The 22,536-nt window shown below is 33.9% G+C and overlaps 1 protein-coding gene and 1 long non-coding RNA gene across 3 annotated transcripts in view; one reads left to right on the top strand and one right to left on the bottom strand.

Moving 5' to 3' along the window:
• Positions 1-22,536, top strand: part of LOC127833954 (uncharacterized) — a 387,168-nt gene that overhangs the window by 353,879 nt on the left and 10,753 nt on the right. The gene's annotated exons all lie outside the window — the stretch shown is intronic.
• Positions 1,650-22,385, bottom strand: LOC127833935 (probable glutamate--tRNA ligase, mitochondrial). Of its 2 annotated transcripts, XM_052359454.1 has the most exons (14): positions 22,134-22,375; positions 16,592-16,664; positions 16,213-16,250; positions 14,360-14,407; positions 12,928-13,098; positions 11,428-11,520; positions 9,899-9,991; positions 7,484-7,578; positions 6,668-6,722; positions 6,181-6,285; positions 4,952-5,109; positions 4,536-4,596; positions 3,447-3,713; positions 1,650-2,579 (listed from the first exon to the last, which is right to left on the bottom strand). In XM_052359454.1, exons 1-14 carry the CDS (start codon positions 22,338-22,340, stop codon positions 2,472-2,474), a joined length of 1,572 nt encoding a protein of 523 aa, XP_052215414.1. In that variant the 5' UTR covers positions 22,341-22,375; the 3' UTR covers positions 1,650-2,471. The 2 variants fall into 2 exon arrangements, with proteins under 2 accessions (XP_052215414.1, XP_052215415.1); XM_052359455.1 differs by lacking the exon at positions 3,447-3,713 and having other exon boundaries at positions 22,134-22,385.

Raw genomic sequence — 22,536 nt, 5'->3', positions numbered from 1 at the left:
CCCCTGATGTTATTAAGTCAGTACAATAAATAAATGCTTGAATAATGTTACAATATGTCATTATAAAGTAATAAAAAATAACGTTTAGTGATACACCTTTATTAAAGAAATAATAACATTGACTGAACAGCATAAACATTAAACTTTGAATAGAAAGGGTTTTTCACAGACATTAAGCAGCAGTCCCCTACCGAGTTTATGTTGTTGGGAGTGAGAACAGGATCTCCTTTAGTTTCATTAGTCAAGCTGATGTACTGTTAGCTGTGACCGACAGCATGAAGATTTTTGCAAAAATAAATTATGAAATAAATTGTATATTCCCCATATGTTCCTCTATCCGCATACATGTACCAAGTTTTATCAATCTAGTTTTATAATTCTTTTAATTGTCATGGGATTCAGATTTTAGTTATCACTTAATTCTGTGACCATAACAACCATAATTTTGGCTAGACAAAAACAAACTGAAATAATGTGCATATAATCCATATGGCCCTCAATTCAATTACAGCGTTTTATAAACTTAATCAGGAAGTTCAGATGGACAGAACTACAGACAGAATGAAAAAACTGACATAGCACATAGCATGCATATTCCCAATACATGTATATCCAAATACCAAGTCTCATCAACCCAACTTAAGTACTTTTTTATTTTTCACAGGCTACAATTTAAGTATTCCAATACTTCTGTAATCATAGGAACCATATTTTTTGACTGACCTAAAAACTTTACTAACAAGCATATTCCCCACATGGCCCTCATCCAAATACTGACTTTTATCAACCTAGCCTACCAGGTAAGTGCTTTTTCCAGTTATTGCAGGATCCAGACTTTTAAAATGGATAGACAAAAGGACAGACTTCACTGAAATAACGCACATATTACCCATAAGACCCTCTATACACATACACATAGTTGCATCAAGCTAGCTTACATACTTTTTGAGTTACAACATGATCCAAATTTAAGTGTCCATTATTTCTGTAAACATAGAATCTTTAACCATAATTAACCAAAGTTTTTGCCTGAAGAAAAAAATGAAATAACATGCATATTCCCTTTATGGCATTCTATCCACAAACTGAGTTTTATTTACCTGGCTTTAGTACTTTTTAAGTCATTCCAGGAACTGATTTTAGTTCTAAATCATTTCTGTACCCATAGAAACCATAATTTGTGTCCGACAAAATACCCCGAAACTTTTATTCTCCGTATGGCCCTCTATCCACCTAGCAAATTTCTTCAACTTAGCAAAAGAACATTTTGAGCTATTGCAGGTTCCAGATCTGGATGGACAGGCAGACATGTGGACAGACAGAACCATGGACACACAAACGGATTGGAATGTAAACCCATAGTACCTCCAGTTAACCCTTACCCCCATAAGAAACAAAGTGAAAATGTATTTTGCAACCAGCATAAAACCAGAACAGCCTGCGAGTCACTCGCAGTCTGTTCAGGTTTTATGCTGTTTGCTGCTCATCAGTAACTATGGGTAGAAAACGAAGCCTTTAAAACTTGAATTTAGTAAGAAAGGTATTTAATTAAATGTGACTTTCTAAAAAGCTACACATGCATCAAAATACGTAAATACGTGGTAAAGGGTTAAACCATTATGGGACTAATAAAATTAAGAACAGACATATATTAACAAAGTTTTATTCATATAATACTTATTCTTTTGATGTATTAAAAACAATTACAATTTTACTAAGTTTCAGTTCAGAAAAAATGCAACAATGAATATGTCAGTCAATTAAGCATTTGCACCAACTTCCAGATAATATGACTCAGTAGTATTTCTAGTTTACTCATACAATCTTTAAACAATATTGAATGCTTAGACAATATTTTAATATTGATATTTTAATTTTCAACAACAAGTACTTGAGTGCAACAGCACAACTCACTTAGGTCAACATTGTGTAGTGGACAACATACCCATAATTCTTGTATCTATTATGCCAAGGCAGTGAAGATCTGGAGCATGTCTTATCAAACATCAAACAACAAATTTAACCCTTTACCATTTAGATACGTATTTTGACACATTTATAGTCCTTTAGTCCTTTATTTAATTTAAGACCTTTCTTACTAGATTCAAGTTTGAACAGCTTCGTTCAGCTGCGAGTTACTCGCAGACTGTTCTGGTTTTATGCTGTTTGCACAAAGCCATTTTCATTTTGCTTCTGAGTGGTAAAGGGTTAAGAGAGATACAGTTGTTAAAGACTTATTACATCAATCATTTATATATTCTTTTTTAAGGAATACATTTGTAATAAACTATTATTTGCTCTGAGTTGAACATTCAGTCGCAAAATAACATCTTAGTAAGAATTTTATTTAGACAAGGCCTTGGTGTCAATTATTCACAGTCCTGATAAATGGCTTGGCCTAACGCCTGTCAATCGTTACGAGTTGAAAAAGGGCTCCACACTATGACATAACAGTTTTGACACCAGCGCTGTCATCTGGATTGTTTTGAGGTCTTCAGTACCTCTAAGGCCATGTCTAGTCTCTTGTTTGTTTCCTGCCTCCCTAGTATCTCCATCATCTCTGACACATGGGGTCCCTCCTATAAATAGCATATTGTGATTGGTCTGGGAAAACAGGGCCTAATACATACACATAGTGTTGACTTTTTTTACAAAACACTTCATAACAGCAAGACAACAAGAGGGTTCTAGGCCACTGCCCTGCATGTCTGTTTTTTCGAATTATCAAATACTGTTAAGATGTTAACTAGTGAAAAATATTTTGAATGGATAATAATTATGTCGTATAGAGTATAAACAAGCTTCAATTTTAATGGAACTAATGACCTTATTTTTGACAATAACCAAGTTTTTAAACTTATCGGTAGTCAAATTCAGACACATAAATAATAATAAATAATGAATGTATGTGAACTCTAGAATGTTAACAAGTTTTTTTCAATTGATCCAATGAAGTAGTTTATGAATGACCCTAAATGATTCTGTTTCAAACTAGGCCCAAATATAAAAGCTGGACAATCGAGACCAAATTTCATGAAGATGAGATAAGAAATGTAACCACCATAACAAAGTAAATATTGATAACAAACATTGGACCAAAGACAATCATAAAAGCTCACCATGTGCCCTACATGCATGCACAGGTCATCTAAAAAAAAGGCAGCAATCAATATACATGTATTTGAGCCGTCTGTGTTAAGGGGGTTAAATGCATGTGCCAAAAGTGTTGTCACAAATTAGCCTGTGCAGTCCATACAGGCTAATCAGGGACGACACATTCCGCCCTTACAGCATTGTTGCTAAGAAGTGAAAAATATAATTAAAGAAGACAGTGTGATCCCTGAAAAGTGTGTGGGTACTGGACAGACTTATCTGGAATGACACTTTTCCTGCATGCATTAAACCCTCTTTCCACAGAGAAAGGCTTTTTTTTTCTTGGCACAAACCTCTGATTCACTTAATGCAGAGCGCAGTATCTTCATTAAGTGCACAGTTTTTAAATTCTGGCTTTTACAGAAGTTCTTAAGGACATTCTTGATGGCTTCATCTGTGAATGTTTCCACTGCGTCTAAACAACTCTTGACACCATTTATAACTTTCTCACAACTTGTGTCCTTTTTTGCAAGAGTGAGTATTTTGTCTTTTGATGGTCGCACCCATATGAATTCAATCATTGACTCAGTTAGTTCTTCAAGACGAGATATTCTATGGGCCTGATTAATGAACAAAAGAGTTCTTTATTAACAGATATTTTTCTTTTGTAAAATAGAACAGAAACAAGTATGCGAATGTTACTAACTTATCTTGATTATAACTTCAAAAAATCTAAAAATCTAAAATGGGACAAAACTCCCCTGTGGAATTTGTTTGTAGAGTTGTTGTTTTTAAATAAACTGCCAATTATAATAAGTATATATAGAATCTGGCAAGAATTGTCATATCATACCATATTTTATTAAACGGGTTCAGGAATTTTGTTAGTAAGCGAGCCTGTGACGAGCTTACTTACGAATTTCCTGGACCAGTTTAATAAAATACGGTATGAAATGACAACGAGTGTCAGATCTTTTTTATCACATGCTTTTAAATGAGCAAATTAAATAAATATTTACGCAAACATAATGAAAAATATAGAATGTTGTTTACATTTCGTGACGTCATTTGACATTGCAACGTCATTTCAGCAAAATAACAAAATGCAATTGGTCAATCAAACGAAAACTAAGCCAATGAAAATACTTAAAAAGTATATTACACATGTGTAAGATAAAACTATTTGTAATGGTTAAATTACATGGGAAACAGGGTATGGCATGTGATAACATAAGCTTATTTTTTAATGTACACTGTACACCAGTATAAAGTCTCGAATTCAAGAAACATTTAAGCCTTCTAAAAGATTTACCGCGTATATTTTTATATTTATAACAATAAAATGTGCCATGGAATTTAAAACATTTATTATAATGAAGTCATTATGTTGATATAGTTAGTATTTCATGATGGATGATGATTTCATTTGAGGAAGTACTTACTATTGCCCAATTTATAATGGACTCTAGATAGTGATCTGTCAGAATATGCTTGTCCGTTAATCTACAATACAAAATACAAATAGTTATCTTCCCATAATCCTTAGTCATTTTATGTATACTGAAATGTCCAAACAAATTTTTGTGTGTGCTTGACCCATGCAATACATTTGTGCAAGAGTATGTAAACAAAATACTAAATAAAATTTCACAGAAGATCAGAGTTTTTTAAAGCATATAACTTTTAAATTGGGAAGACTGAGTTTAAGAAATATCTGAAACAGAAATGTTAATTTAAGCATTGAATCTTTGTCTATATGTTTGTACTTTCTAGATCACTGAGGATGGGCAGATATATATATTAAATATTTTAACAAATAAAATAGCAGCATGGAAATTATAGTTAAAAGCAAGTCCACCTGTGTTTAAAATATGATTCAATAATGTCTCTGGTCTGGTCAACAATGTTTTGTCTCTGCTGACCGGAAAACTGTCGCTGAAGGTGTAACCGGTTCAGGGGAGGCAACTTTTCTGGTTGTAATCGTGATGAATGGCGGTTAACGAGTTCAAGTGAAAACTGAAACAGAAACTTTACCAGTTGACAATATCAAGTGAAAACTGAAACATAAACTTTAGGAGTTCACAATATCCAGTTGACAATATCAAGTGTAAAACTGAAACACAAACTTTAGGAGTTGACAATATCCAGTTGACAATATCAAGTGTAAAACTGAAACACAAACTTTACGAGTTGACAATATCCAGTTGACAATATCAAGTTTAAAACTGAAACACAAACTTTACGAGTTGACAATATCCAGTTGACAATATCAAGTGTAAAACTGAAACACAAACTTTACGAGTTGACAATATCCAGTTGACAATATCAAGTGTAAAACTGAAACAGAAACTTTACCAGTTGACAATATCAAGTGAAAACTGAAACACAAACTTTAGGAGTTGACAATATCCAGTTGACAATATCAAGTGTAAAACTGAAACACAAACTTTGCGAGTTGACAATATCCAGTTGACAATATCAAGTGTAAAACTGAAACACAAACTTTACGAGTTGACAATATCCAGTTGACAATATCAAGTGTAAAACTGAAACACAAACTTTACGAGTTGACAATATCAAGTGAAAACTGAAACAGAAACTATACCGGTAGTTAGTATTGCTAAAAATTTGCTTTACAAGTTTGGTGAAAATTAACAGAAAACAATATGTATATGCTATGACCTATAAATAGGTTAAAGCGTACACAGAAATAACAGTTATGATCAGTTGACAAGTTCTCAGCCATTTTCATGAGGTTCTTTTTAATAAAAAAATTTAAGACATAAACTATCCTATTTTACATAAAAATTAAAAAGTGAAATTGAAAATTATATTTTTGTTTAGTAAAAGTTTAATGGGCATACCGATGCTCTTGATGAAAGAAAATTTCAGTTCTGCACTTAGCAACCTGTGGTATTAATAAACAAAAAAGATGAATATTCTTTTGTTTATTAGTAAAACTTTCAGCAAATATTTTTAGTTCAAACATACATTTAAGTCCAACAACTGCTAAACCATTAAGAACACAAAACAAATAAATTACTGGTTTTCTTCTATAAAAAATAAAAATATAAAACCTATTGTTACCATGACAACAAGCTCCTTCAAAGTTTTGCCATCAGTTGGCCCTTTGAATCCCTTGTTTACAGTTGTCAGGTAGTTGAGGAGAGCATCTGGCTCAAGCCCCTGGTCCTGAAAATGACATACAAGTTACCATAGTTACCAAAAAGTCAAATCAACAGCCAAATATTATAGACGCACTTACATAAAAAGCAGGTTATACTATTAATACTTTTCATGAGCAGACTCTGAAACGCTAATTAAAGCTTAATATTTACATCTTGTATATCTTGTACACATATAATTAGCCCCTAACAGAATCAGAGCTAGAAAGAGAGAAGCGAATACATTATTTCTTCACCAATCCCCACAGGATTTAAGAACTACCCGTATTAATTGACCTATTATATATGAAGAAAGGCAGTGGCCAGGAACCGTTTTTACGCAGCTGCTGGGTAGGCACAAGGCCATCTATCAGAACATGCCATGAGTTGCAGTGCTATATGCAGTTTACCTTAAAATGTTCCACATGAATGTCGCCCTGTCGTTTAGATAACTTTGTTCCATCTCTGAAGCAAATGCGTAACAATTAATTTACATTTAACAATACATTTTGCATAGGTTATGATATGATATCTCCAAGTCTAAATTGGAGAGCAAATATATCTAACAGTGTAACCAACCAATGGCAAAGAGACCACTAGCCAATAACACCCCTTCCCCACACACACTTACACAACATAAGAGATACTCCCGTTTTCTATACAAGAAAGAACAAAAACGGGCATTTTTGGTCAAAATATTACGTCTATAATCCTGATAAATCATAGCAAGCAAGTAATTATTATATTTGATATAACAATCTGGGTTCTGCAGCATCAACAACCTTACAGAGCAACACCTGGTCCAACCCAAACATAAATATGGAACTTACTGATTAATGACGATAAACATTACATTAACTGGAGGACTTTTAAAGCTGTTATTAGGTCATATTTCAAATGGCAAAAAGTATCTGTTTTTTCCAAATTCAGTCCAAACATTTCTATTGATTTTCTAACTTTTAGTAATAGAGATGATTAAACTAGAAATAAAGAGTGTTTAAACAGTAATATCCATTTTACTAATATATTTATGTTTAAAATATACAATTTTATTAAAGTTATATGAAATTTATCAACAATATTACAATATATCAAACAACTACTCTCCTACAGTTAATACTGAAATGATGCTAAAATTCCCAGTATCAAAAGTAAATGTCATATTGCCAAAATGAAGTGCTGGTTTTGGATACTTCATTATTTATGATGATAAACAATCTACTTACTGATTAAGGATAAGCGGTAAATGAGCATAGAGGGGTGGCTCCCAGCCAAATGCCTTGTACATCTGAAGGTGCTTTGGGGTGGAGATGCTCCATTCCTGTAAACACTAATAATGTCACTGTTATGCCTGAAATACCCCCCCCCCCCCTGGTCCGACTTTGTCAGAGGTCATTAGCAATTCAGTTTTAAGAACTGGTTTTGCAAGCTTTCTATCTGTACAGTTTTATCTTGGTACATCATATTATAGTCGAGATATGTCCTGGATAAAATTTTAGCATGAACATCCACGAGGGAAATTATTGTAAATTATTAAAGAATGAGTTATGGTTCTTATGAACTTAACTTCTCCAAATTTAGATTTAGCTACCTTAAAAATGTCAAGTTGATATCTTGGATACTTTAGAAGATATTCGCCATTCAAAACTAAAATGAAATTAATTTTAAAAGGGCAATAACTCTAAAAAGTTGGAAGTAAGAGTTATGGTTCTTGTGCACTGAATATCTCTTCAAGGAGATCTACTTACCTCAGAAGCATCCAGTTGATAGCGCTAACAATTTTCAAGAAATGCTCGGTATACAACTTATATAAAAAAAATAACATAGGACAATAATTATAAAAGACCTGCACAGTGTTTAGGAAAGATAATGCCCTCTACTGCGCTTTGAAGCCGCACAGCAGCTATTCTTGTGAAGTCCAAGGTACATAACTTTGCCAAAAATCAATGGACGGGAGTGTAACTCACACTTCATCTTTAAGTCATGTAGGTAGACTCACATACCAAAAACCAGCTAAATATCTGAAAGCATTAAAAACAAGAGATGTGTTCGTCAGAAACACAATGCCCCCTATTGCGCCGCTTTGAAAAAAAAAAATTGTTTTTGTTTTTTTGACCTTTGACCTTCAAGGATGACCTTGATCTTGAACTTCCACCACTCAAAATGTGCAGCTTCATGAGAACGCCGCTTTGATTTTATTTTTTTTACCTTTCACCTTAAAGGATGATCTTGACCTTGAACTTCCACCACTCAAAATGTGCAGCTTCATGAAAATGCCGCTTTGATTTTTTTTTTTACCATTGGCCTTGAAGGATGACCTTAACCTTGAACTTCCACCACTCAAAATGTGCAGCTTCATGAGATACAAATACATGCCAAGTATCAAGTTGCTATCTTCAATATTGAAAAAGTTATGGCCAATGTTTAAGTTTTCAGACGGACAGACGCCATATATTTGACTTTGAAGGATGACCTTGTCCTTCACCTTTCACCACTCAAAATGTTCAGCTCCATGAGATACACACGCATCCAAAATATCAAGTTTCTATCTTCAATAATGCAAAAGTTATGGCCAACGTTAAAGTTTTTTTTTCGGACGGACGGACAGACTGACATACACACATACTGACATACTGACTGACTGGCAGTTCAAGTGCTATATGCCACCCTACCGGGGGCATAAAAAAACTTCCCAAAACGGTTATAATAAAGAAAATTTCTAAGTCTAAGGCCCATAACTTTGCCAAAAATCAATGGACTGGCATGGAACTCACACTTCATCATGTAGGTAGACTCACACACCAAAAATTAGCTTAATATCTGAAAGCATTGCATAACTAACATCCGGAAAATGCTTATTATAGAACTAATTTTTAAGTCCAAGGCCCATAACTTCGCCAGTTATCAATGGACTGGAACGAAACTCACATTTCATCTGTAGACAAGCATACCAAAAATCCGCTCAAAGTCTAAAATGTTGCGTTAAAAAACTCAGGAAAACACCGGATGGACAGGTGTACAGAAGGATGGACAGTCCAACAGCTGAATGCCACTATGCCCGGGGCATAAAAAACATGGATCCAAGTGTTATGGTTCTTCTGCACTGCATGTCCCAAGAATAAGTTTTAGCTACACCTAGGTGACCTGGGTTTATTTCTAATACCTTGAAGCATGTGAATTTTATTGGCAGTCACCATACCTGACAGATGGGGTTTCCTCAGGGTACTCCGGCTTCCCCCAACAACCCATGACCACACCCAAATTGAAAATCCCTCAGTAAGAACTAAATATCTGGTATCTGGATACGGTATTACAACGCTAAATAAAAATGTGTCCAACATTTATGTTTCCAGTTTGGTTATTAGTCAGGAGTGCTGAACCACACACAGGGTCCACATTTTATCTAGCTTCAGGCTCAAAAGGACCTCATTAACTTTGAAGTACACAACAACTTGAGACTATATTTGAGATTATTACCGTATATTTGGTAGTGAAAGGGTACGGTTTGCAAATGGTATGCAGTAAATGACTGTGGACTGTATTAATCTTTCAATGTTGAAATGACATAGCCCTGCAAAAAGAAACACACAAGCACATACCAACACATCTAGATATACATATGCATGTAACTGTTAACTTACTGCACCCCTTAGAACATGCGAGATCCTCATGTGGTGATCATCAACCACATTAGCAAAGTGATATGTGGGATACCCGTCAGATTTTATCACCACCTGCAACAGAAATTATACAGACTAAAATATTTAATCAAACAAATATTGATTTTGTGTAAGTATTGACGTTGTAGTTATAGTCTTTTTGTCTTCAAAATAGTGTTTATATTTTTCTACCAAATGTTGTACAAGCAAGCGGTTTTAATAAGAAGAAAATAAAATTGGTATATTTAAACCGTTGTTGGGTGTACCGGATTTGCAAACTTTTACCTGAAAAAAATGGTGATATAAAACTTCAGCTATTACAATTACCATTAAAGCTGTCCCAAAACATGTACCATAGCAACATAATATAATGTACATTACATTTAGGAATGACAAAGAATATTTAAACATTGAATAATATAAAGATTATAACTTAACATAAAACATATACTATGTATATTGAAGTCTATATACTAAGTCTTGAAGCATCATATAGACAAACAGAATGATGTCAAGCGAGTGTAACAATCTAATATTAAATGAATAAGATGACGCTATAAGATTGCTTACATTTGTAATTGGACTTGGCCAGTTGCCAACATAACTTTAACAATCTTTGTTGAGGATCAACAACTGATGTAACATACCAAATATGAATTATGTGTACTTTGTGTTCAGAGATTTTTTTAAAATTTATTGTGCTATATAAGTCAATATACAAAATTTCACTCTCACAACCTAAGTTTGACCCTTTGCATGATTCGAATCTTTGTATTGGGCTGCTATCTGATGTACAATAATTAATTTCAAAGCTGTGGGTCTTGCGGTTTCATATATGGTTAAAATGTTCATGCTATATAGGTCTATTTAAATCATGCGTGCCTATGTGAGTCGCCATTTTCGACCCAAGGACATGATCTTAACAAACATTGTACAGGACCATTATGTGATGTAACATACCGAATATCAAAGCTCTGGGACTAATGCTTTCAGAGAACATTTTAAAGTTATTTGCTATAAGTCTATACATAGTCTAAAGAAAAAGTGTGACCCTTAAGGTGTTGCCAGTTTTTATTGGAAAAAAGTTGGTAGAGGACCACCATGCGATGTTTCACACTTAACATTATACTCCTGATGCTTTCAGTTTCATAGTTTAAGTTATTCACTAAATAAGTCAATAGAATTCATGTATCCCTGGGCCATAGCAAGTCTGACCCCAGGGACATGATTTGAACAACCTTTGTAGAGCACCAACATATGATGTCACACATCAAATTGTAAACCTTTGCTATTTCATGGATTATTTTATAAATTTTAAATTTTAAAGATTTATTTTTAGCTCTGGTCACCAACATATGCAGCAGACCAGAACAATTCTAAAAACTTTGAAGCAGGATCAACCAAGGATCATACTTTTTAAGTTTTGTTAAAATCTGCCGACAGTTTGCAGACAAAAAATGTTCCCAAGAGCATGTGAGCTTACAACACACAATAAACACTTGTGATCTTACAAAATCCCCCTCTCTGTAGCTTTCTTCAGAGTCCACATTCTCCACCATCAAACCATACACGAGGTCTGTCCAAGGTTCACGCATAGGTTCATACTGCAAAAAATATTGTACTGGACTTAATTGTTTATATTATCTGCAACTTTAAGCATTTAATAAAATTAAAGCATTCAGAAAAAAAACATCATTGAAACCATTTCATGGACTCTGGAATAAACTATAAATATTCTAGCATAATCTAATGAAAGAAATACACAAAAGATAGCTAATTATCATTAATTATCCTCAAGCTAAGAGTGAAATATATGTTATCTTTAGGGATGTCAATGGTTGCTAAAATTTGCATCTGGATATCAGTATTTGATATACAAATACTATTTACATATCTGTTTAGATTGACATCATTATTAGAAATTGTATCGTGTATTTTTATACAAATGTCATTTATGAATGATAAATAATAGAAACAATTAATATGTAATAAGATTGTTTCTTATGAATTCTCACTGATCAAATAACTTAAATGGCAAGAAAAACACTGATAAATTAACTCTTTTAGTGCTGGAATCGAATTTTGAAGGCCTTTGGAAACAGTTTGGATCCAGATGAGACGCCACAGAACGTGGCGTCTCATCAGGATCCAAACTGTTTGCTATTCTGATAGTATTCTTTGAAAAAAATTCAAACAAATGCTAATTTTAGAAATTCAGCAGACGACATTTTTGCAGACGACAAATTTCCCAGCATGCAAAGGGTTAAGGTTACTTGAAACTAATCAATGCATCAATGGGTGACGAATCCTAGTCTATATCAGCAGCATGTTGCATACATGTATATATAAAATAGTGTTTTTGGTGTATACGAATAATTTTCTTAAATTCTAACAAAAAATAAATACAAAGTATTCAGATATTAAGGAGTCCAGATATTTGTTAACATCTTTATTAATAAAAATTCATTGACCCTGAAAACTTTGACGACTCGCTTTGTCAAAAATGACCGCTATAATAAAAGGAAACACAAAAAGTAATGTAACTTATCCTCTGCAACACATACACAGAAAAATAATTACCAAAACATCTCCAGGTCTGTATGGGTCTTCCAACAATTATTAGTTAAATTGCGTCTTACTGACTCAGTAATGTGTGAAACAGGGCTAGTAGATCAGTATCGTGAAAGAGTGTAGCTCTCTTCAAATATTCAATCATTATCCCGTATCACACAATGCAGGTCAGTAAGGTATATAGTGAATTTATCAAAACAAAATGCATTATTTTTCTAATATCAACGTAATAATTGGAAAAAAATAGCTATAGTCTTTTATGATGATGTATACTTCTGTGACATCATTTTAGGTGATTTACAAAACATGAAAAGCTACTGACCTAATACGGAAAAATGCACCATCAGCATATGACCTGGTTTAGTCTACAAGTATTCTCATCCAGCTTCAGTTAAGTGTAATTACGTATACGGTAGTCTTCTGCAATGAGAAAGCCTTACCTTAAATCGTATAACATATGGAACTTTCTGTGCAATCTTTTTTTCCATCTCTTGTTCTGTCATATTTCTACATCTGTTGTCATATTTACGGTTCTCTTGTCGAGCGATGGCATCCTTCTTCATCAGTGACAGTCTCTTCTCTGTGCAGAAACATCTGTAGCAGTGGCCCGACTAGAACATCCTTTTTTAATAAGCCTCGCTCTGAGAAAACGGGGCTTAATGCATGTTTGTAAAGTATTGTCCCAGATAAGCCTGCGCAGTCTGTTAGTAAGGGACAACACTTTCTGCCCAGACTGAATTTTAACTAAGAAGAATAACCTTCAAACCAAAAATACCATTTAAGAGATAGCATCGTCCGGATTAGCCTGTACTGTCTGCACAGGCTAATCCGTGGCACCACTTAATGCACCGCGTTAAGCCCAGTTTTCTCAGAACAGGGCCAATATATCATGGTTATCTAGGGAAAGATCTTGGTACCCAAATGTACAGGGTGCTGCTACAATGGGACAACATTTTTTAATTATCTACTAGAGTTTTGGAAAAAATTTAATCTTACATTAGTAATGCACATTTGAAAGCTTAGTATAATTCTTTGCTTTTTTGCAAAAATAAATTAAATTTCAGAAAATTGTCACATTTTTGTGTTGACAGGCCCAGAAGAGCAGCAGGAGAGAGCACAACAGGAGCAGGGTGCACACATCCTTCCATTTTGCTTCAGATTTTTTATTATGGCATGGCTCAACATTAACCTAAAAACCAACTTGCCCTACTGGGCAAGTACTTATATAATCTACTTGCCCTGAACGTAAAACAACTTGCCCAGACATGAAATATCACATTAACTGTAAACATCATATTTTTTAATAAAGATCAAAATGATACACCACAAAACCTTTTTTATTTTTGCACATTTAACAAAATGATTACAGCAATTAAAGTCTAATTAAAGTCTAAATTAAATGCACTTTGTTATTTTTTGCACTTGCCCGGGTGGACAACTAGATTATAAAATAACTTGCCCAGACCCAACTTTTACTTGCCAGGGGATATAGGACAACCGTTAATGTTGAGCCCTGTATGGTACAATTATTAGATAAAGCATTTGTACCAATTGACAAACAGGAAAACATTTTTTTATTATATATGAAGCAATCAGCCAGCTTTTATCTTACAATATATAGAACACAGAGGATTACACAAAACTCAGACTTTCATGTATTTTAATCTTATTAAATATGCAATTGGATGTTTGAGTAAGTATTATTTAGTTAGAAATGTCTTAAAGTAGAATACCATTCAAGAAAAGCAATTAAGAATTTAAATATAGAAAACTCTTTATTGTATTTATCTGCTATTGCACACACATGATTTAAAGTGTTATATTTTAGTTTCCTATATCTGCTTCTTCATTGACTCAGTGTTCTCTACTTACCTCAAGAAGTGTGTTCACATTGTCATGATACAGCGAGAGCCTCTCCGACTGAAAAACATGTTTGTAAGCCATACAAAAATTGTTTGTTTCCACTAACACAACAATGTTTTGTGTGGACCCTAAGTTTTCCTGTATTCCAGGTTAAGTTTTCGATCTATTGTGCTACATTAGATCTTTTTCAATAAATATTGCAATATCACATTAGCTAAATTAACTTTAAATAATTAAATTAAACTTAAACAAGAGCTGTCACCATAGGATGACATATGCCCCCTATAAACACTTTGATAGAAGTTATGAGCATTTTTCAAAACCTAAACGCAGATTTCAGAACCTAAACGCGGATCCTAAATTCAAGGTCAAGGTCACAGGGGTCAAAATTTGTATGCGTATGGAAAAGCCTTGTCCATATACACATGCATGCCAAATATGAAGGTTATATCTCAAGGGACATAGAAGTTATGAGCATTTTTCAAAACCTAAATGCAGATTTTGAAACCTAAATATGGACCCTTAGTTATTTTTTTTTAAACCTATTTATTTTAGCTCGATTGCATAGAAAAAGCCTAGGGCTTATATAGACGCTCTCGAGTCAATTTCCTGGGCCTAGAACCAGTACTTGGTGTCTTTGGAGGAGATCTACAGAATGCTCCCACGGTGGGGATCGAACCCGTGACCTCCCGGTTGCTAGGCGGACACCATATCCATTACACCACGGCGACCTTTTAGTTCAAGGTCAAGGTCACAGGGGTCAATCTGTCCATATTTTCGAAACCTAAATGCAGATTTCGAAACCTAAATGCCTAAATGCGGACCCTAAGTTCAAGGTCACAGGGGTCAACATTTTTGAGCGTATGGAAAGGCCTTGTCCATATACACATGCATACCAAATATGAAGGTTATATCTCAAGGGACATAGAAGCTATGAGCATTTTTCGAAACCTAAATGCAAAGTGTGACGGAAAGACAGACAGACGGATGGTCCAATCACTATATGCCCTCCTTCGGGGGCATAAAAAGAATGTTAAATACCGATTTCTATATATCATTTCATTTCCTTATTAAAGTGGGAAACAATTCAGGTTTCATAAAAGAAATAAATAAATTAACTGACTGACCCGCCATATCAGTTTTGGAGATGTTAGTGGGAACAAACAACTTGCTTGCTTTATATCAGAATTGCACACTGTTAACTGAGAAGAAGAAAATATGATACTACAGATAGCGCCATCCATGCCGAGACAGGTATTTTTCACAATTTTATATCCTTTATTACACAAATACTTTTGTTAAATTTTTTAATGATGCTTACCGGTACTTTTCAGCCATATCAGTTTGTAAGTTATTAGTGTTTATTTCATATTATAACTTGCTTTATATCTCAACTTTACTCTCTGCAAATTTTCTGATTTGAGCTGTAATTAGGTCATCCTGCTAAGAAATTTTGCAGCTAGTAAAGTCAAAATATAGAGCAATTATTACTGTATGTTTCTAACATATAAGGCATATGCAAGACAAAATTTCTTATCATAGAGCTTGGTGCTTAGAAAGTATACACTTTAAAATTGTATTGTTATCTTATTTGTCGTATGATATTTATTTAGATGGGCTCTTGATGTCCCTACTCTGATTCTAGGAAATGAAATTTCTCAGCAAGCAATGATTCTAGCAAGGAAACAGACCCACAATGTGTTCATTTAAGCTTTTGACTTAAGTCTTTGGATACAATCTAGATGAAATCATTCCCTTCCCAAGGGCTTTAAGCTAAAAAGTCACCTCATTGCATGTTTTTACACCTGTGCATTAGCAAAATCCTCTGAAAGGCTTTGAAATAAACAAGTTTTAACGCAAACCTGAATATAAGGTCCATACTGGCCTCCCTTGTTTGGACCTGCAATAAATTAGTTTTGTGATTCAATTGATGCTTAAAGCATTAACAATATCATACAGGTAATTAACCCTTTGCATGCTGGGTAATTTGTCGTCTGCTAAAATGTCGTCTGCTGATTTTCTAAAATTAGCCATTTCTTCGATTTTTTTCAAAGAATACTATCAGAATAGCAAACAGTTTGGATCCTGATGAGACGCCACGTTCTGTGGCGTCTCATCTGGATCCAAACTGTTTGCAAAGGCCTTCGAAATTCCGTTCCAGCCCTTAAAGGGTTAAAATGTACATTCATGTTAAAAAACGTTTTACTAACTAAGGTTCAGGTATTATTCTTACACTCTTACTTTCATCAGGAGTAAGTCCAGCCCAGTCTAAGATGTCTTCTAGTTTCTCAACTGCTCCTGGCACTTTTCTTGTCTAAAAATTACGAAGAAATATTGCATCTTTAAAACTCTTTATGAGTGACTATCAATTACAGCTACACAATTGCTATAAATGTGACCTGTTTGCTAATATCTGGATTTTATTAAGAAGAGGATGGTGAGGAATACTGGTGTCCAGTGTAAATCCAAACACAAGAAGAAAATTGTCCTGCAAGGCTACCAAAAACAAATCAGGTTGCCCTTACTTTGTACTTTGTAACTTTGTAGTGGCCCTAAGTTTCACTGTCAACCATACAAAACAAAATGTTTTGCTAAATAAATTGTGAATATCAGGGGTTATTGTTGTGAAAAAAGCTGTCAATAAAAAATAACAAATGCACAGTCTAATAACTTTGCATCCAGACAAGGAAGTGTTAAAAAATTATTTATCTTAAAATGGGTGGCCCTATCAGTGTTTTTTCCATTGAAAACAGGCCCGGTGATCAGCCCCATTCCCAATGGAAAAAAGTACATATTTTTTCCCAAATGGGAGCTAAAAATTCCCAATATTTTTGTGTAGGTCTCAATATTTTGTTCAACTCCCATCCATTTAAGTCCAACCTTAGGAAATATAATACTGAACACATTTGTATTCTCAATTTTTAAGCATTTTTTAGCAAAACAACAAGTGCAATAATTTCCCAAAGCTAGTCAAAACGCTGCAAATTTTCCCAATCCAAAGGGACCAGGTCACATTCCCAAAATGTTGAAAAAAACACTGCCTTTAGATCGAGTATTTCAGATATCAGAACAAAATTTGAGTCGCCAATTTAAGCTGACAAGTGAAATATTCCTACCCTGTATAAAGTGTAAATAAATATATCATTATGCCCCTAGTCAACAGTACAAAGTTAAGTGAAACAAATTAACTCCCTTTTGAAAAGCAAACACATTGTTAGAAAAGCAATTCAGCAAAATCATTTGATGCTCGTAATCTTATTAGGAGTAACATAAACTCATAGAAAGTAAATTCTGTTTCAGATTGTCTGGTTATTTAGTTTTCCTGGACATTTTTTCATAACCATGAAATGGGCAAAGTTTAAAAAAATGCTTGGGCTAAAATTTGCATGGTCCTGTTCTTCCCCACCAAAAATATACATCCCACTTTGATAGAACATACAAAAGCTTAAATAAACCAATTTGAAAAGTACAAAGACATGCGGCCAGATTCGTAACAAACAGATATTACAACACAAGCTTATTAACCAATATGACAGACACACTGAATTGTCCCACTCTGAAACACACAGAACAAACTTCCGTCTAATCGTTCTATATAAAATTATCCACCATAAAGTTGCCATCACTCCCCCAGATAATCTCCCTGTTTCTGTTGACCGCCAATCCACTCAGCAGTAACCATTGTTTTAGACACATACAAACTTCAAATGACTCTTATAAATACTAAGTCAACCCAACATCACAAATACAATGGAATTTACTACCTCCCCACATACATGAGGCAGCCACAGTATAAGTTTTAAAACCCTTAATCCTGTGGCTGTCATTGTCTCTCTTATGACCTTACAATGTAAATAATTTAAAAATAGCACCCAAATGAGCACTTGTGTACATTTTGCAACCCCTAACCAATAGGCCCTAGGACAAAATCTTCTATTTAGGAGTGCTGTATCATAAGAAAAAGAAATTAAAACAAAAACGCATACAAAAAGAAATAAAAATAAGATAAACAAATATGCATAAATTGCACATAAGTTAGAAAGTAGCATTGTGGTTAATACGGGCAAAAGCCCGCGAAGCGGGCGTTGACCGTTCATACATATGGGAATTTAGACATAAAATTACATAAGAATACCACATATGGATACGTCTCAAAAAAAATTGCCACGCGACATATATTTTCGCGATGCTATTTATGAACTTAAACAAATCAAAAACACTTTGACATATGCTAAATCACATGTTAATACATACCTCAGGAAAAGTTATATCAATGACATCATAATTGTGTAGCGAATCGCTCTAAATATTCTCGCATTATTTGTTTTTCTTCGCAACCGTTCCAGAATTAGGTCATTACTCAATTATCTCCCCTGAATGCTCTTCTTCAGTGGGGATAAGCCGAAGACTGGTTCACTACATATAGTAACAGTCTTCACCGAATACAATTTAAGGGAACGTAACCCGTCTTTAATATATTGCCGAATCTCAGATTTCTGTCGAATTTATTTGCTTTGATCTTTTCGATATCTTATTGTTATTATTATCCTGACAAATCACAAACGCTTGTTAAAAAATTATTTGTTTTAAACACTACAGTTGGCATCTCTATTCTTCCAGTATTCTCGCGGTATTTCAATAACGACACCCTACTGTTTATGTATCAGAATTTGTGACGCATTTTCCATTCGCTCTCAGAAAGAAGTTTTACGTGTGACCATGAGCAATATTCTGGTAAGTTGTCGAACGACAAGGTTATCCACCAGAAACACATTTATTCACAAATTTTTAAGATATGCAGATCTAACTTTTTAGTCTTTTAGCTTTAATTTTTAACGTATTTACACCTCGTCTGCTCGCACTTTACCGATATCCCGAAAGGTTACATATCACTATAATTAGTTTAGGCCTAAAACCACAAAATCCGATACCGTTGGAATTTTCGTACCACAATCTTACGTAAAAAATCTCCCAGATTCGAAAAAAAAGACATTTATACATTGTCTGCATTATTGATCAAATTTTAAGATATTTGTTGGTTTTCCGTTTTTAGAAGCTGTTCTGCCAAGGCAAGAGCTGGGCATTATACAAGCCATTCTATCCAGCAAAACTGACAGTAAACCACAGTTTTGGTTTACAGAAATCAACAAAGGAGGGATTCCCGAACTATCAAAATTTCCAAGCTATACACACAGTTATTATCTGTGGTGATCTTTATTGGTTCTGTTTGTTTACTTGGATGGAACATGTGTGAACTTTTGAACTTTGAAAAGTCTATATATGTCTATCTATAAACAGAAACAGCTATGGTATAATAAGATCAGATGTGCAAACAATGTCAAAGGGTTGTTAAATTAACAATTTGAAGGCAGTTATGCTGAAAAAATATGAAAAGTTTCCATGCAAATTTTGTCTGTATATCGACAAGTGTCTGCCGATTATTGTCAAACTAGTAATACAAAACTTACCACAAGTATGTAAAAGCACTAAGTACCTGTGATCATTTTTAGTAAGATAGTGTAATTCTAAACAGTAGCAAATAGCTTGTTTAGTAAATGCATAATGCAATTAATATGATTTCCGTTCTATTGTGTAATTAATAAATTGGTTGTTACTTGCTAATCCATGATAAATGTTGTATGGCTAGTGCAAAACCAGCAATGTTAATTTTGTAAAAGGTAATACAATAACACCACTTTGTAATTTCATATACGTAAATATTCTTGAAATGTAGGTTGATGAGTTTTACTTATTTTGTAACTATTATTTTATGTGCAAATAAATGATGTGAAGTGTTTTGTATATCCACACAATACCACGTATCTTTTTATATATGTACTGTATTATGTGTTATTTGAATGTTTAAATAAAAAAATATGGATGATATAACATGATGCATTCTAATATTTGCATTCAAATTGTAACTATAGAGCTAAGTGTATGCAGTTTAGACTGTGATTTTAGAATTGCTACAAAATGGCTAGTTTTTTAGTGGCGACAAAATTTAAACTATTAACAATAGTTTGCGAAAGGAAATTAGAAACCTGCAAGATACCTGTATTTATTAAATATTTTAATTGCGAAACGAGTATGTTGTTATGCTGTTACACATAATTATACATTGATAATAAATAAGAAGACAATTAGTGGTGTTAACGTTTCCCAACAGTAGAAATCATTCTTCTGATGAAGTCAGTGATATACAGACGAAAGCTCCAGGTATGGCTTTCAATACGTAGTGTGTGTTATTTGGCAGTCTAAAACTTATTGGATAAAAAAAAAATCCTGTCAAATTTGTCAATCAAAATTGATTTGACACATCACATGATTTTGATTATGTTATATCAGTGTACTGTATGCTAAATGCAACTGCTTTAGCAAGCTGTCAAGTTGAATTGAGACATTTGATGAAACAAACTGTTTCGTAGGTAGGACCAGTACATGTACTTAGTGTCTATATGACGTACCATGACGTCGAAAGTCTACAAGACCTACTAGGTAGAACAATCAATGTACTTCGACGTACAATTTTCACCGACTCTTGAGTGTTAGCCAATCAGAAGACACCTTACGTCTGTTGCTTTTAGAGATATTTGACATTGAACATTATTATTATTATTATTATTATTTATACCGAATTATGCGACTATCGACTGCTTACTCATAGATATTGTGGGTATTTATTAAACATTATTATTATAATTTATACCAAATTATGCCACTATCGACCGCTAACTCGTAGATATTGTGCGTATTTATTGACCTGGCGTGGCTGAATTAACCTCTGACTTATGCAAGTTATGGTTATCACAAAATACGACCAACGGGGAGGTTATAATACATTATTTATCCCGTAAATGCTTGGTAACTGTTTGGTTACCGTTGGGAATTTCCTGCACAGTAATGCGCTGGACAGTCGTGATACTCCGCCCCGCATGATCAATAAATACTCACAATATGCTGAATAATTTTAATTTTAAAAAGGTAACAATTGAATCTTCTCCAAATTTGTATACAATCTAATTCAATGCATAAATACTTGAAACTTCTATGTGTTGTTTTTTTGCCATTCTGATATTTTTATTCATTTTGTCCTCAATTAAAAAAAGAGATTTTAAACATTTATTATGAATAAAACTGAATGAAAAGCGGCTCAAGAGACTAGTGTTTTGATTGGCTGTTCAGAAAAATTAATGTGTACTTAGAAGTACAAACATGTATGTTGAAGTATAAATTGTACTTTGACGTACAAATATATACTTCGAAGTGTATTTTATATTTATGTCGACGTACAATTATTGTACTTCGACGTACATTTCTCTTTTTAACTTGTAGATCTTCTTGACTTTCATCCCAAATGGTACGCCATAGTATGTCTTTAGGGTTATCTAAAGAATGCTCCCACTTAAGGAATCAATACATAGACCTCCCAGTGACTAAGCCAGTTAGCAGACAACCCATCCACTATACCACAGACACCGAACCAGCTATAAATTCCTGTGGCTAGAAAAAAAAAAGATGCTAGATCTTTAAGCTTGGAACATGTAACTCGTTTTAAGATTGTTTTTTTTGATGCATTACTTAATTAATGCAACAATTATAATATTTTGAACACAATCATGTCCATTTATTTATTAAAAATACATGGTCATAAAAAAACAAACTTAAAAAGCTTTTGCCCGTAAATTAGGTAGCACCTATAATCATATTATCTGGTTCTCAGATATGCAGATACTTGACATGTTTTTTTTTCGCACTTTTATTGGTGCAATGTAACCATTACCAAATCGGTGTCTTCGATACGGAGAAGAAACGATCCATTATTGGACTTAGCAAACAAATAGTTAAACAGTGCTGTTCTAAGGCCTCCCAAATGCATCATCCCAGTGGGACTCGGTGCGAATCTAACTCGCACAGCATTAGCAGATGAGACTCCATATCGTCTGCAAAATTGGAATATGAATCTGACATTTCGCATGGGCAGCGCCATGTTGGATTTGTTTCTGGTTGTCGTAAAAAGTCGGTGGACTTTTCCAATCTGAACGCATCGGACAGTCATTGTGTCACACCGGTCTTACTGACCTGTGTGAATGCGCGCTAAGGATTGTGGGAAACGGACTTTTTTCCATCATGGCGTTGGTAAACATAATAAACACGGAAGTGAAAAATGGTAATTAATTATTATC

This window comes from Dreissena polymorpha, chromosome 6, assembly GCF_020536995.1.
Source record: "Dreissena polymorpha isolate Duluth1 chromosome 6, UMN_Dpol_1.0, whole genome shotgun sequence".
NCBI lineage: Eukaryota > Metazoa > Mollusca > Bivalvia > Myida > Dreissenidae > Dreissena > Dreissena polymorpha.
The sequence above is the reverse complement of the archived record's forward strand: the minus strand, read 5'-3'. Positions and strand labels throughout refer to the sequence as shown.

Bases quoted from the DNA above. Each gene is read 5' to 3' on its own strand.
- LOC127833935 (XM_052359454.1), bottom strand. From the start codon at position 22,340: ATGGCGCTGCCCATGCGAAATGTCAGATTCATATTCCAATTTTGCAGA. The intron at 6,286-6,667 runs GTAAACTGCATA...TGTCATTTTCAG, and splicing joins TTCATGTGGAACATTTTAAG to GACCAGGGGCTTGAGCCAGA. The intron at 3,714-4,535 runs GTAAGTACTTCC...TTCATTAATCAG, and splicing joins CCATTATAAATTGGGCAATA to GCCCATAGAATATCTCGTCT.